Raw genomic sequence first — 17500 nt, 5'->3', positions numbered from 1 at the left:
CAACACATATCAATGCAACAACATCTCTAATACTAAACAAATCATGCAAACACAATCCTAAATCTACACAATACTCAAGTACAGTACACACACAGACACAGACACACACACACAACCACGCACGCACACAGATACACACAGACACACAGACACAGACACAGACAGACAGACAGACAGACACACGCACGCACGCACACACACACACACACACACACACACACACACACACACACACACACACAGATACACACAGACACACACAGACACAGACACACACACACACACACACACACACACACACACACACACACACACACACACACCATAGTAGTAATACCTGCAAGCAAGCATTCTCTATCCAAGCAATAAGGCATGCATTGTAGTGTACACTAGCACTTTTATTGGAATGAGGAAACAGATAAAGAGAGCGAAAGAAAAAGAGTGGGGTGAGAGAGAGAGAGAGAGAGAGAGAGAGAGAGAGAGAGAGAGAGAGAGAGAGAGAGAGAGAGAGAGAGAGAGAGAGAGAGAGAGAGAGAGAGAGACAGAGACAGAGACAGAGACAGAGGTGGATGAGGAAAAAGGAAAATGTGTCAAGGTGAAAGAATGAGACACAGACAAAACCATTTGATTGATGGCAGCAAAAGAAGAACTACATGAAAAGAGGAGCATAAAATAGGAAAATAAACTGACAGAGGCAAAAGAGAACTGGCAAACTGGCAAGGGAATGAAGAAAAAATATCTGCGAGAAAGAGAGAAACAGGAAGATGGATGGAGCAAATTCAAACAGAGAAAAAAAACAAAAGAGACAGAAAGAGACAGAGACAGAGAAGGGTGAAGGAAGTGAAACACTGGGATCTATAGTGAGGCAGGTAGGAATCTATAATGTACCTGTACAGACAGAAAAAAATGTGACTGCTTACAAAAGATAAGACTTGGTTTGAGACAGCTAGTGGTAGCCTGAGTATCATCCTCCGTAGTGACCGCGCTAGCTCAATACTTTCGCTTGCTGACCACGGAGTCTGACCCTGCAGCCACCCCCGGCAGTTGGAAATTATCTCACTTAATGAGGGAATTAGCCTTTCGCAAAACCCCTCCCACAAACGGCCGCCAACCAATCCGAGCTCAGCAACGGTAACTAAGGAGTGTAGAACTTGTCGAGGTCCGTCAAAAACCTACGATTTCAGGGAGACATACAACGTGTGCCTATGGCACCGTCAGGGTCCGACACCATCTGAAGATTAATTAGGACCTCATTTTTTCACTTTCCCGAAGCAAAAACCTCAAGCGGACTGATAACAGGGATGGATTAAGCCATGTGAAGGCTATTAGCTCCAGGTGATCATATTTAAAATTAGCAGGCTAACTGTGCAATCGTCTTGTTTGCTAATATAGCCCCCTTCCCCCTTGCATTTAGCTGGCAGAAAACGTACCCTAAACAAATAATCAATGCATCGCTCAGACTTAAGGACAATATTATATGATATTATAGTATTGGATCCACGGCATTATGATTCAAATTTTATTGGGAAACTACTAGTTGCGTTGTTTAATATGCGCCAAATGCACAGCCCACGGAGCAGCCCCCACCCTCTCTCCTTCCCAGTTTGTGTCTGTGTATATGCGTCGAGTGTGAGCAAAAAAAGTAACACTGAAATGGGGCTGCGCTTGTTCCAACCTTGTTATGAAGATATTAACTGTCAACTAAAACCATTAAAGTGAACAGAAGAGAAACGCCCAGTGTGACTGCCCAAGAGCTGCGCAGTGTCAGTGCCGAAAGCCCGTCAAAGGTCTTGGCGGACGGCAATGTCCCAGTTTACACCAAGCACTATCAAATGTCCTGGTTACAGACATCACATCGCCATCATCAAGTTGTTGTATTTCAGTTGAATATGTAAGAGGGCTTGGGGAGGGGCTTAGACTATCAGCGAGCCTATTGGCTGTTCAGATACTGAACGAATATCTGAATTCCAACTGCCAGGGGTGGCTGCAGGGTCAGACTCCGTGGTCAGCAAGCGAAAGTATTGAGCTAGCGCGGTCACTACGGAGGATGATACTCAGGCTAAGCTAGTGGTGAGAGACGTATAGAAAAATACATACAAGTTTCTCTAATCACCTAATAATCTCTCATCACTTTGGTTAAAAAAAAACATCTGCCAAATGCAATGTAACGCAATGTAATGTAATCAGATCTCTTCCCTTAGTCTAATTTCCTTTTATAACAGTAACTTTGTAAACTTATTTTGTATTTTATAAACTCTTGCTGTGTGCCAGACCATACAGTATTTTAAGCACGAAATGTTTGTACTGAACACTACAATGCAATACACTGGGTATCATAGCATCTAGCCTACTTTAGCATAGCTTCTTTGTCGCATTTGTTTGATTTCAGGATGCTTTTCCCTTAGAGGGCTGAGTGTGGGCACATTGGAAACTAGAGCGAGATCAGACAGCCTGGGATCTACAATAGCTAGGGATGTACTAGCAATAGAAGGACAAGATGTGACTGTTTGCAAAAGATAAGACAAGTCACAAGTGGAGTGGGAGACAACAGCGGGGAGGAAAGACACACATAGAAATGTGTGCTGTGCCTAGAGAGAGAGAGAGAGGGGGGGGGGGAGAGAGAGAGAGGGAGGGAGAGAGAGAGAGGGAGAGAGAGAGGGAGAGAGAGGGGCATGTATGGAAAAAAGACAAGGCAGACAAAGCAGAGAGAGAGAGAGAGAGAGAGAGAGAGAGAGAGAGAGAGAGAGAGAGAGAGAGAGAGAGAGAGAGAGAGAGAGAGAGAGAGAGAAGGCAAGGCGTGTTGACAAAAGACAAGGCTGTGGGTGTGAGACAGCTGTGGTGGGTCTACTCTACTGCTGTATGCTGCATTCAGACCAAAAGTGACTCTGTAAAAAATCAGCAGGAGAGCTGTAAAATGTCCGGAAGTTATTCACATCGGTTGGACTAAAGTGACTGAAGCTACGAGAGCTACCAGTGACTAAACCTGGCTGACATGAGCGACTAAAAATAGTTTAAAATAACCTTAATATTTAACCCATTTTAGCCTGGAGCGACATATACGCTGCATTCAGGGTCTAGAGATTTGAGCTTTTCTTATCAGACATGTGGGTGTGTTAGAGCTGAGTGAACATATTCTAATAAAAAACGAGGGTCCTAGCTTTTAAATGCAACTTATTTCATGTGTTTATGCGCTTCAGAGGCTGAGATATTTAGGTTTTAATAGGCAGATTTCACTTTTTCCCAAAAAGTGCTTAGGCTAAAATGGGTAAACTTCAGGAAAAGAACATATTTTCACTGTGAATTACTGGTATCCGATCGGAATGTAGCAATAAGCCCTTTAATTGGGTGAGAAAAATTCAAATGCTGGAATTTCTCACATCATGAGCTACTGTACTTGAGCGAAAAAGCGAACAAAAGCATTTAGCAGCAGCTGTATTCTACCAGCTACAGAAGCAAATGTACAGGTTTTTGCCTGAATGCAGCACAAAACACATCAAAATCTACGTGTACAGTGGGGTGAGATGCAGGTTGGAATCTACGCTGTTAGCAAAAGCACATAGAAGGAAAAAAAACAATGGAAGTGCAAGATGAATCGAGATCTGTGAAAAAGAGTTAGTCAGGTAGGGGTGGAGGGAGAGGAGGGAAGGAATTGAATTTTAAAAAGAAAGTAAAAAAAACACACAGATGAAAGGTAGAGATATCTGAGAAGGTGTGTGTGTTTGGGGGGGGGATGGGGCGTGGATGAAGGGACTAAAGATAGAAAAGCTAAAATACGTAAAGAAAAGAGAGACGTGAGGAGTGAGGAAAAGAAATGTGAGATGTGTGTGTGTGTATGCCCGCGCACACGCATGTGTGTGTGCGTGCTCAAGTGTGCATGTGTGTGTGTGTGTGTGTGTGTGTGTGTGTGTGTGTGTGTGTGTGTGTGTGTGTGTGTGTGTGTGTGTGTGTGTGTGTGTGTGTGTGTGTGTGTGTGTGTGTGTGTGTGTGTGTGTGTGTGTGTGCTTTTCATGCATGCAAATGGGGCTTGGCAGGCATTGAGGTATTCAGAATCTCGTCTTACCTTTTCTTAGGTAAACGTCATCTGAGAAATAAACAGAACAGACAGAAAAGACACATGACTAACACACAAGAGCAGCAGTATGGCAGAGAGGTAGCAGGGGAACACACACACACACACACGCGCGCACACACACACGCACGCACGCACGTGCGCGCACACACACACACACACACACACACACAGACAAACAAAGACACGCGCACACACACACACACACACACACACACAGACACACACACACGCACTCACGCACGCACACACACACACACACACACACACACATACACACACACACAAACACACACAAACACACACACATACAAACACACAAAAGCATGTGGACACACACACACACAAACACGTGCATGCCCACGCACACTATGAACCCCCAAACGCACACTCTTATGAATGTGTGTGATGTTCAGTCAAACAGATACTGTATCATCAAATATTCAATAGCAAAGCAATCGCACATCATTGCAAGAACGTTTGTAGGAAAAAGAAGCAAAAAAACAAGCATTTAGAGCCAGATAGTATCTCGCACACACACACACACGCACACACTCGAATTCTCAAAACTCTACACACAAATCTCCAAACCTCACACACAACGGGCAAAACTCCTCACTACCTCTGAAAAATGCATGTCTTGTCTCAAAACAATGTACTCTCTTCTAAAAAGGTCATTTTGTTCTCAAATGACACACACAAGCAGTCATTTTAATACACTCTTATGTGAACCATTGAACACTAATATGCACAAGGTAAAACTCTATACTCAACTTGAAACACAGTAGAAACTTATTTTCTTCAGTGTTCTACTCACTAAAGAGGGTATTTTCTGTAGTAAAATACTGAAATATTGTTTTTAGACTCGGAGTACACAGATGTGTATACATTTTACATATTTTTCTGACATTTAAAAAATTGCACTAATTTATTGTAAAATATTGGGTAACCACATGAAAGTGATGTCTTGTATAACATATTTTTGAGTTCAAAAAATAAACAAATGTGTTTTCTCCTTGCATCCACTCATTTTTCATCAATATGACATGCAATGTGTGTCCTTATGGGGTGATGATTTCAGATTGTAAACAGGTATGAAGAGAGTTTGCCCATGTGATGAGGAAGTGAACTTAGTATGGCAGTTGGTTTTAGTATTTTGAATGACAGTGTGTTCAATGCGACAACCAGGGTTTTTCTTCATGAAAATTGTGTGTAATCCAGAGAATTGTGTGTAGTGTGTTTTAAAACTGAAATGTGAGTGTAAAGAAAGAATTGTGTTTAGTGTTCAGTGACATCAGTTAGGGGAGTTGGGAAATGGGTGAGATGTTCCGAGAATTGTGTTTGAAGTACCAGAAATTGTGTGTAAGCAATCGAGAAAAACTGTAATAGATATACCCTCAAATTATACAAAGTTGAGCTAAAATTGGTCAGCTGTTATATAATCCTTGATCATTTTACATTTCATAGAACGTACAGTAGAATGATCGAATAAACAATTTGTCTTTGTTTTCGAAATCTTTATTCTTACTTTTAGTGTTATTGCTTGCTTTAGAGGAATCTGCGTCGAGGACAAAAATAATTTTCACCAAATAACCTTAAGTGCCTGGGAAGGTGATTGGCTGTGCACAGTCATGCTTAACATATTGCTATCCATTTGTGAGCAAGTCATACAGGAAATAAAGTCTATAATGAGATGTGAAGACCACTCCCTCCGAGAGAGAGAGAGAGAGAGAGAGAGAGAGAGAGAGAGAGAGAGAGAGAGAGAGAGAGAATGAGGGAGAGAGAGAGATATGGGGAGAGAATGAGGGAGAGAGAGAGAGAGAGAGAGAGATGTGTTAGGGTTGGGAAATGACCAAGGCGGGATTCGTACCTGGATCCCCATGGGGCATGTGACCCATATATGGTACAAGTGTCTTAGCACACTGCTACAAATCACCAAACAAGACGCTGTATGTCTGTCTCAATATTATATGTTTAGTGAACATATTGCATATTAAATGAATAGTGTGGGTAAAATTAATTATCCTTCTAGTGGACTGCATGATAGTCTAAGCCAGGGTCTCCCAAAATGGGGTGCGTGCACCCCTGGGGGTGTGAGGCCTATCACAAGGGGGTGCGCGAGCTAATATAGCAATGGCAGATATCTGTGTTTTTATACAGCATTGATTAACACAGCATTGATTACCCAAAAAGACTGCATACATAATGTGCGGTGATTGGCTGTCCCATGGCACTTGCTTGGGCATCAGCACACCAAAACATTCGCTTAAGCCAGGCTCAAACTACACGACTAGCGATTGTGTGTCCGATTTTGGCGTCGGGGTGCACCGCACACTAGAAGAGAATTGCAACTGTCAATCTTGTCGCTGCTCGCAGCCACCGAGACAATGCCCGACGTTCTATTTCCAGTCACAAATATCAAACACTGTTTGATTTCTACGATTTGCGATCGGCGACTCTTTGAGCTGCCAAAGTTCTATCTTAGAACGTCGCTCACGACGAGGAAATCTTTCCCGACAATCGCTTGCGATGGTCCTGGGGGGTAACCTTCCAGCGATTGTCGCAAGGGGGGTTTTCAGCCGAGAATCGGCGCGATAGTCGTGTAGTTTGCGCCAGGCTTTAGGGGGTGCGCGAACCACATTGAAATGTACAAGGGGGTGCACAGGGAAAAAAGTTTGGGAACCCCTAAGCAGCAGAGCTAAAGATTATTTTACTCCTGATGCTACTACACCTTTGCACCTGTGCTTTATCGGTGTGGAAGCGAGACTGATGAAACTGAGTAGTAATTCTCACTTGTCGCCTTGCAATAGCCCTCGCAACTGTTTCCTGTTTACAAGTAAATGGAGTTGTAACACACAATTTTTTTTTTCTTTCTTGGAACTGCATGTCCCTGCAACACACACACACAAACACGCACACATGCACGCACGCACGCACACACACACAAATACACATACACAGATCGACACACACAGTCAGACACGCACGCACGCACACACACACACACACACACACACACACACACACACACACACACACACACACACACACACAAGCGTGCACGCACACACACACCCACACACACACACCCCTCCCCTCTCTCTAAGAGATAGGAAATAGAGTTACATTATGTTGCAGCAGCAAAGAGGCACAATTAACTTGCTGCTTGTATGTCCATGGACATACACACACAGGCCCGCCGACAGGGGGCAGAGGAGTATGGTGTCCCAGGCCCAGGGATATAGGGGGCCCAGAATTGAATCATGAAAGAGGAACTCAGAGGTCATAGACACATTCCATAACTAAAGCCAGTTATCACACTCATCTTACATAACATAATACTATACATGACCTCGATGGTCATTGCCACATTCTACGGCAATCTACAAATGTGTGTGCGCTGTGGTTCACACAACTCCAGAGTTAAAGGAGTATGCCACTATTTTGGGGCTTAATACAGTTAAAATCGTTGGCTGGGGTTTATAAAGGTGGTAAAGTGTCTTATTTTTCATGTTAAGCGTTGTCTTGCTTTAAGACAAGTTAAAAGAGGGAATATGTCGCTAAGCTAGTGAAAGTCAATGTATCCGTGTAGCATTGTAGCATGCTACATGGATACATTGACTTTCACTAGCTTAGCGACATATTCCCTCTTTTAACTTGTCTTAAAGCAAGACAACGCTTAACATGAAAAATAAGACACTTTACCACCTTTATAAACCCCAGCCAACGATTTTAACTGTATTAAGCCCCAAAATAGTGGCATACCCCTTTAAGATAGGAACTTTCAGTTCCAATAGAACTCACGACTATGAAACCATATGCAATCATCTGCAATAGCAAACAATGACAACCACATATCATCTTAACCAGGGAAACTGGCAACAACTCATTTGCAAAGACTCACTTGCTTTATAAGACTAATGTCCCAATGTATCTTATGCATTAAGAAAATGCATGCATATCCAAATACGAAGCAACAACAAATTAGACTTCAACAATTCGTCTTTGGCTAAGCCCCGCCCCCTTGAGCTATGTCAGACAGATGAACGTTTTATGCCGCAATATCAACGTGATACATGCAGTGACTGCAAATCGCAGCAGTTGTTCACACTCGTAATAATTAAAAAAAAAACACTCCATTCATAATATTGTGAATTCAAGTATTTATTTCCTGAACTGTCATGCATCACAGCTGTTTAGCTGTTGTGGGCTCTCAAATTCTGTCCTGGGTATCCATTAGTGGTGTGCATTGGCACTGCCCTCACGATTCGATTAGATTACGATTCAGGAGGATTCGATTCGTTTCGATCCTATTCAATTCTACAATGCATTGCAATGCATTACATTTCTACTGAAAGCAAAGCAAATGTTTCATCAGCCATGATGAGGCAATACAAGTAGGCAGATACTGAGCAACAATGTATTGGCTGTTTTCTGTATCAGTCTGTATCAGTCTTGCAATGCTTTGAAGTGCTTTTTATTTAATTTAACATGCATTTGCTCCCGAAATATCCACGGAAGTAAATCACCAAACGTTATGGCTGTAGTCATCTTCAAAGCTACCACATCCATGTGTAACATTAACGGTTGGCGTTTTCTCTTCAGTAGCCTAACAAAATAACCTCCATCAGCTGCTAGTCAAAACAATCCTGACGTGACTGATAGTTAACCTTGCTTGCGCTATTTCTTAATTAATTAGGTCAGAAAAACAAAAGCATACTCTGAAACAGGTTTCCTGACTGTTTTGCTTACAACCTTTGTCACGCCCAGCTATGGGCGTGTGACTGATTAATTGCAATGACTGCTGCTTAGTGTTTTGTGTGCAGGTGCGTACACTCATTGGGCAGTTTATCATCCTGACTGCTGATTGGACGCGAGGTCGCTCCTGAACATTCAAAACCATCGGGCTGCTCTTCTTGCGCAGAAGCCGCGAGCGCGGAGGCTTTGGTCCTTTTGCTGGTCGTTCGCTCCCTCTCAGCTGCGTGCCTCAGACGAGGACTTTAAAGCTGGAGGGCCGGCTCTCACAACCTCGCCATTTTTCATTGTTTTCTGTTGTTTTGTGTTGATGCTCTGCTGCCCTACTTTAAAACACAGTAAAGGCAAATCAAACTTGACTTGCGCGCCTCCTTGGTGTTATTTTCTCTCTTTCGGAGTGTAACACATGGGGGCTCGTTAAACCTCTGGTTTGGGTTGTCGCGTGCATATGTGAACTTTGGCCGTATTGTCGGTGGGGCCGGAGTCAAGTTACTATGGGGCAGTAGTCGGGTTTTTTTTCTCTCTCCTCTCCCGCTGATTGTTATTAATTTGACGTTGCCAAATGATTATTCAGTAGTGCGTTTTCTTTGGGTGTTGTCCTCCAGTAGTGGGATACGCAGTGTTATGTTTCTGCTTTCCATTCGCCCAGGACAGGTGTAGTGTGCGCTTAGCGTGCATTTTTTTGTTTTTGTGGCGGTACGGGGCTTAGAGCAGTTGTCTCGGGGGCACTTTCGAAGCCAAGAGTTGTCAAGCATTGGCAGCTTCTTTGAGCTTACGAGTTCAGTGCTTAAAATCCCCGGCCTTACGCCGCCTGAAGAGTCAGGATCTACTATTAGTGGGTTGGGGTGTTTAGTGGGCGTCTGGAAGGTTGAGTGGATTGCGGTAGCCTATATCGTGAGTGCTGCGTGTTCTACTGCTGGGGGGTGGCACTTGTTTTTTGGTTACGTTGAGGTTGTGGGGTTTTTTTGCGTTGCGATGGCGGCCCAAATTGTAGCTGAATTTGTTAAATCTCCGTCGTTGGCGCTCCTTGACCTTATGACTAAGGAACACCTGTTGGAGCTTGCCGGGGCATACAATATCTCTGTGCCCCTAGTCGAACGTCGTGTGAAGGATCAAATTCGTGTCGTTGTTATCGCCGGTTTAGTGGCTCAGAAGGTGTTGTCGCTTCCGCCTGCTGAGGCGGCGGATTCACCTCCGTCGGTTCAGCAGGGGTTCCCTGTTGCGAAACCACCCTCGCCTTCGTCAGTCCCAGCTGTCATGGGTGGGTTGTCATTTGATGAGCAGAAAGAATTACTCGCTTTTCAACGCGAGGCGGAGCTAGAGCGCCTTAAATTTATTAGGGACAGTGACGCTGACCGCCTGCATTTGGAGGCAAAAAAGTTGGATATCGAACAGCAGCGTCTGGATCTAATTAGAGAGGGTAAACTCTCAGGCCTGCCTGGCCAGCCTGTTCCTTCTGACACCGCCTCGTCAGCCACGTTGAATGTAGCGAAGAATCTACGTTTGGTTCCACAATTTAATGAGTCGGATGTTGACTCGTTCTTTGATTTGTTTGAGTCTGTGGCGGATGCGCATGTGTGGACAACTTTAGAAAAGACGTTGCTTTTGCAGAGCGCTCTGACGGGTCGCGCACAGCGTGCGTTCTCGTCCCTTTCCACTGTCGACCGCAAAGATTATGAGAAGGTCAAAACCGCTGTGCTGAATGAGTTTGAGCTCGTACCAGAAGTTTACAGACACCAATTCCGCACGATGCGTAAGATAGCTGCACAGTCCCATACTGAATTTGTACGTGATTTGGCTTTACAATTTGGCCGGTGGCGCAGGGCCGCTAGTGCGGAGTCGGTGGATACATTAATTGATCTGATGTTGTTGGAACAATTCAAGCAAACGCTCCCGCCGGCTGTTGCTACCTTTATTATGGAGCGTGGCGTAACAAAAGCCTCACAAGCGGCTGCTCTGGCAGACGAATGGGATGTGACTCATCGCTTGCAGCCAGTGGCCATTCGTCAGTCGCTAAATTATGTGCCGTCGCCAGTAGGTCCAATTTCTGATCAGCATTCCCCGACGACTTTACCGCCTGCTCGTACCTTGATCTGTAACTATTGTGGGGAGCTGGGGCACTGGAAGTCGGACTGTCCGTTGTTGAAAGCTAGGGGGAGGGCCCCTGCGGTCAGACCGCCAGTGCCTGTGACCTCAGTTTCACTGACTCCCACTGATGTGCCAATGTCGGTGTCTATGTGTGCTGCGTCTGGTGATGATATGTTTTTACCATTTGTGTCCGAGGGCCTTGTGACACTTCCCCGTAGTGATCACAAGGTCCCGGTTAAAATTTTGCGCGACACTGGGTCAAGTGATTCATTCATCCTCTCTTCTGTGCTGCCTTTCTCATCAACCACTTACACGGGAAACAATTTGTTGGTACGAGGGTTAGGTCTGGGGATCATGAACGTGCCGCTGCACAAGGTGGTTTTGGAGTGCGGGTTCGTGCAGGGCGAAGTAGAGTTAGCTGTTCGGTCCTCTTTTCCTGTCCGTGGTATTTCTGTGGTTCTGGGCAACGACCTTGCAGGTGGGGAAGTTTTTCCCACGGCCGCTTCACACACTACAGCGAGTGAAAAGGCCGTTTTCGTTGGGAAGGGGGAGGTGGAGTGTAAGAGGAAGAAAAAGCGGAAACCTAAAAGTAACAGACGGACAAAGAGTTGTCAGGTTAATTGTCAGAGTCTGTCTACTCGCAAGGAGAACAACAGTACCGTTAAAACCATGAATGAGCGTTCCTCTCTGCTCACTCCAACCCGTCCGATGGCTGCGCTGGGTGAGGGCCTACCAATTAACCCTGATTCTGTGGCACATGCTCGCACTGAACGTTCGGGAACAATGAGTGGTTTCACTCTCGTCACATTGGCACTGGCACTGTGTGTTTCTGTATTCATTCGTTTTGCTATGTGTTACTCTTTTCTTTCTCAGCATCACATGTGGGATGGTCAGTGCATCGGGGCAGAGCGTGTGGTGGGCGATGCTCTTGTGCACCGCAGTATGCAGAAGGAGTATGCGGGTTTGGGGTTTGGCGGAGTCGTCATCTTCCTAACTCTAATATCTGAGGGGTTGGGTTGGCTAATGGGTTTGTACCTTTACCGTTTGAAGTTGGGCACATAGGCCCTAGCCTATGAAGAAAAATGTTTTGTAAAACTGTTTTGTGTTATGCCGTAGTAATTTTGTTGGTGTTTTTTCTTTTTTTTAGCTCTTTGCATTGACTTGTTCAGGAAAACTATGTTTCCTTTTCTTAAGGGGGAGGGTGTCACGCCCAGCTATGGGCGTGTGACTGATTAATTGCAATGACTGCTGCTTAGTGTTTTGTGTGCAGGTGCGTACACTCATTGGGCAGTTTATCATCCTGACTGCTGATTGGACGCGAGGTCGCTCCTGAACATTCAAAACCATCGGGCTGCTCTTCTTGCGCAGAAGCCGCGAGCGCGGAGGCTTTGGTCCTTTTGCTGGTCGTTCGCTCCCTCTCAGCTGCGTGCCTCAGACGAGGACTTTAAAGCTGGAGGGCCGGCTCTCACAACCTCGCCATTTTTCATTGTTTTCTGTTGTTTTGTGTTGATGCTCTGCTGCCCTACTTTAAAACACAGTAAAGGCAAATCAAACTTGACTTGCGCGCCTCCTTGGTGTTATTTTCTCTCTTTCGGAGTGTAACACCTTACACGAGTGAGATGGTGGCATGATTGGAGCACATAAAGTAAGTTTTCTGATCCGTGTGCTTTCTAGTCGAGTGTGAGGATGCCGAGAAACTTCAAGCCAGACTGCCCAGCTGGTAGCAAGCATTAGACCGGTTTTAGGGAAAGGGGAAAGCGATCACGTCCTGTTACCTCGCTAGGAAACTAGCATCTTTGTCTCAAATAACCCAGGCACAATTTCCAATCATATTTTAATAATAATATGACCCTAATATCTTGCTAAAACTGACTTGAAAACACAATATTTCTGCATTGAGTTCAATGGAGCGCTGTCAGACTGTCCGACTTCTGTCCGAGCTCGTCCTTTTGCTGCGCTGTGATTGGTCAAAAAGCATTTTAGGGCGGGCCTTAGCCAAAGGTGAATTGGCTCCTGTTACTGTTTTGCATTGTTTTTTTGTTTCTGTGTTTTAATTACGTTTTGGGCAGCAACCCTTCATCAGATGTAACTTCCCTGCTAAAACCAAGGATAATGTATTAGTGATAATAGATGCCACGCTAAATTAAAGTGTGACCTTAAAAATTAATAAAATAACTTGGCCTGATGCCACATCCACAGACACAGAAGAGGGATCACTCTCCAACAATAGGCCTAGACTCTGAGCAACTTGATTCTAACAATAAACATAGGGGAAGAACGACAGACAGTGCGGTGTAAGTGAATGTAATTTAGTGTTTCGACATTGCACAGGCACATGATATTCTTGTGATTGTTCACGAACACAGTGGATCAGAATAGATGCTGACCCCTGGCTATGATCTGTTATATGTACTGGCGGCAATGGCAGTGTTTTCATTTAATTACATTACTGTACATCACTTACACAGGATGTTTCGGTACAAAACCAGAATGATCTACAACACTATATAACCATATCATTCATGGGCGGCGCTATTAAGAGGCTAGGGGAAGCTTAGCTTCCCCAAAGTTGTCATAAGAAATAAATAAAAGGAAATTTTAAAATATTTTTTTTATATCCAGCGATGGAATGTCGCAGCCACACATGAACCAAAACGAGGGTTCCCTGCTGAATGGCCTATCCACCTTGTTAGCAGATCTAGTTTCGTTGCGGCGATGTCATGCTGCGGTCAACCAATCAGGTGTCAGTTCTACTGGCTTCAACAGAGCCAGGCGGCGAGGCGGTCTCGTTGCTTACGAAATGAAATCTGGAATGTTTAATATCTCGATAAAAATGACCAGTGTTGGGGGTAACGCGTTACAAATAACGCGTTAGAGTACTCTTAAGGGTTTTTTTCATTAACGAGTAACTTAACGCGTTAGTTTTGCTAATTCAGTAATTAGTAACTCGTTACTTGCCAAACTAAGCACTCGTTAGTACTCTGTTACTTTAAGAATGTCCCGGCCTCGATAAAGAAAATTATTAAAGTCCTTTCGTCAGATGCGCTGCTGTCTGTGCTCCTGGCCCTTCTCGTTCTGTTTGTGTGTGGGTGTGGTGTGTGTGGGTGTGTGCGCGCGCACCTGTTTGCTACGTATGTCACTCCCGGCAAGATGGCAGAGAAGACAGCTTTAGATACGTGGAGGTACGCGCATTACTTTGAGTTTCACAGCGAAAAGGACGACAAGAACATACTGGTAAAGTGCCATCTGTGTGTCGGTGGAAAAATCCTGTCAATGGCAAAAAATTCAACCTCGAATTTAAAAAAACATCTGGCCTCAAAACACCCCTGGTTGGTTTGGGCTTGCTTATACCAGTAGCCTACTTAAGCTATGAGAAACACTGAACACAAAGAAGTGAACCTTCTGTGGTGCTTGGTCAGATGAGTGCATTGGGGATAGGCTATGTTTGCTGTTTTATCGGAGCTGGGCGCGCGCACGAGAGAGAGAGAGAGAGAGAGAGAGAGAGAGAGAGCGGATACATCAGTTGCCAGGATGATTTTACTTATGTCCAAACAGCCAACAAAACTAAAACAACCAAATCCAAGTGTTTAATAATCACATCAGCATGACTCACCTACACTGCCCCTTACATTGGTGGAGGTTGCAAAGACAACTCTAACTTTCTTGGTAATCCACTATTAAAACCTTTCGATGGATAATGGTTGGCAGTATTCCTTGCTGTGTGTTCTTTTGGCAGCGGTGATTGTCAATAAAAAAATAAGCAGAGCTTTTGTTAAACTTTCGTGTGTGCTCTGCATTCCCGCGGCACGCTGCAGGGAGCACTGAAGCACCATGCAATGCTGATCGAAGTCGGTGAAAGCGCATGCGACCCTACCCGCGCTTTCAGATGAATAAGTGGCAACGCTTGTTGTAGCCTATGTTCCCGCGGCAACCTGGCTTCTTTGCATCGCTGTCTGCTCAGCGAAATGATTAAATGATTAACCGTTTTGGACGGTTTGGTGAGACCTTACTCAACCTCGGCCACTTCTTCCGCGCGATTTTCAGTGCTGCGCTGTTGCTTGGAACTCCAGATTTTGCAACATTCATGCGCATGTCAAATATTAATATTGGTCAAGGAAATATTGGTGTAGGGAAACGCTTTATTGCATTATTACAGCGAGGGTTGAGTTTAAGTTTGATATTGTCCACGGGTTTTGACTTGGATTTATTTTTCAAGTCCTTCATTCATTTATTTTTCAAAAAGTTACCCGGGCCACGGCCCCCCTGGCCCGGCCGTTTCCGCGGTCCATGTGAGTGACCATTTTCTTATTTCGGGAAAAAAACACCTGTCTAGCTTCTGTACAAGTGAAAGGTGGAAGGTTGAATCTGCTCTCTTGGGTAACAGTAATACACACCTCTGCATCTTGTTACAAAACAACAGGCACCTACAATTATTGTCTATGATTTCCTTTAGATCGATAGATATATTGCGCAACTTTCGGGACAACACCCCATCCCCCCCCCCCCCGCGCGCCGCTCCCCACAGGCATTTTGTTGGTAACGCAGGAGTACTCTAACGCGTTATTTTTATTAATGGGTAACGTAGTAACGTAACGGATTACTTTTAATTGATACTAACGCAGTAACGTAACTAATTACTTTCAAAAGTAACTATACCCAACACTGAAAATGACCTCTGGAATAAATTGGCATTCCACTACATTTCATTTTCAGATCATTCGGTTTTTTTTCACCAGCCATAGGTCACAATGTTGACATTTTCCTCTTGTAGCATTCGTTATTCAACCACACTACAGGTATCTATAAATGGATTGCCTATTTGGCGAATCTAAATGGATATTTTGCCTCTATCTTCAAGTAACAGGAATTAACAAGACAGAATAAGGTAGGAAATCCGTTTTTCCCCCTGATGTGCTCGCCGAAGCACTACGTTTACTATTTGTGGCATTGTGGTATTGGCAATGTTGTTGTCAATGTTGTTATCGATGTAGTTGTCTACTTGTCTTCCGTCTAACTAGCCATCACTTCAGTTCAAAGCAAATCACCTGTGCTATCCTGTGACCAAGCTAACACCACTTTCAAAAATGCACCCCTTTCCTGAATTCATGGTGGGCTGCCCGGGTTGTTGAGTTACCATATGTTATGTGATGTGTGTAGATTTGCTTGTGTTTGTTGGGCATCTGCGTGTGACTGGAGTGAACAGTGTACAGTGCGAGGCAGCGAGAACAGTGTCTGGCTGCGCAAGCTACTTGTAGAACCTAGTAAGCTAACATTTAGCTCCCCTAGACAAGCTACATCCAATAGAAATATTAAGCTAGCTACAGCCATCTGGAAAATGTAGTGAACTACATTACAAGCTACTTCAAATAGAAATTCAAAATTACAGCATATTTGTATTATTTGGGCTGCAAAACCGACATCTGATATGTCTGTTGGATATGATAGCCCCATATGATATTTTTGGGAACGGTAATACCTATGCTCAATCAGCTGGCTTCTTTGCTCTCCTGTCTCCCCCCGTGTGAGCGCATTTTGCCTCGTCATTAGTTTTGCGAGTTTGATTGCGAGTTTTGATACCGGTCTGATGGAGGTAGAGTGACCTAGCGCATGAAAATGTCAGTCTGGTGTATGATTTGATTGCTCGAGACATTTTTGCGAGATAATAGTCCATGGTGTGGCAACTAGCCGTCTTCCTCTCCTGCCTTCAGTGTGTGTGTGTGCGCTAGGGGTGGTACGGTTCACAAATGTCACGGTTCGGTCCATATCACGGTTTCAAGGTCACGGTTTTCGGTTTTGTACGGTTCTGGTTTTTTTTTTTTTTTAATACAATGTATCATATAAAAATTTGAATGAAAATGTAAGCTTATCATGGGTATGTTGAATTTGACTTCATTTAACCCAACTGAAAGAAGAAAGATATCAATGATTTTAACATGCTTCCATTTATTTCACAAAAAGGGAGAACTAAGTCCTAACTTTTAAGTTGACAAATATTCAAATATTACATGCTATAACACATTTGACGTCTAAAAATAGAACAGCTACACTCCTGTAGGTAATGGGACCATTAGGTCAGTGTAGTATGACTATTTTGGTTAATGACACACTGAGAACGAATTGGACTTTTATTTTGATAACGCTTTCTGCGAGTTTTGCGCTTATGAATCAGTTGCTTCCTATAATGAAACTGCCGGCCGTGAGAAGCATAGAAGTAAAATCAGAAGTCAAATTCAATTTTAAGTGAACAAGTGATAGGGTTATGTTATGTTAAAATGTGAAAGTTAAGGTAACAAATAATTTTAAAAGATCGTTTTTTTAGAAGTGTATGCACAAGAATGTTTCACAAAACTCCTGTGAAGCTGAGCCTTTTAAAACAGTCACATTTTATTTTTGTTATAGTGTTAAACATCAATGTTAACTAGGCAACAGCACAAAGTCCCCTTCCGTCCATCAGAGTTTAACTAGCTACTAGGCCTACAGTTGATTGCAGTTAAGGACAGCACAGTGAATCTGATGGATATGTTCAATTATCTCGCACTTTGCCGTCCGGAATCCCCATTCAATGCCACGTGGATATAGCCTACACTG

At 44.0% G+C, this 17500-nt stretch overlaps 1 protein-coding gene across 2 annotated transcripts in view; it reads right to left on the bottom strand.

Moving 5' to 3' along the window:
• Positions 1–17500, bottom strand: part of sfmbt2 (Scm like with four mbt domains 2) — a 104819-nt gene that overhangs the window by 48544 nt on the left and 38775 nt on the right. The window contains exon 5 of one of the 2 annotated variants that reach the window (XM_063217307.1): positions 4061–4081. The exons of the other annotated variant lie outside the window; for it this stretch is intronic. Within the exon in view, the coding sequence (XP_063073377.1) occupies positions 4061–4081 (21 nt within the window). The remainder of the gene's footprint in view (positions 1–4060; positions 4082–17500) is intronic. 2 annotated transcript variants of the gene reach the window in all.

Source organism: Engraulis encrasicolus, chromosome 15, assembly GCF_034702125.1.
Source record: "Engraulis encrasicolus isolate BLACKSEA-1 chromosome 15, IST_EnEncr_1.0, whole genome shotgun sequence".
Taxonomy (NCBI): domain Eukaryota; kingdom Metazoa; phylum Chordata; class Actinopteri; order Clupeiformes; family Engraulidae; genus Engraulis; species Engraulis encrasicolus.
This window is presented reverse-complemented; position numbering and strand designations above follow the sequence as displayed.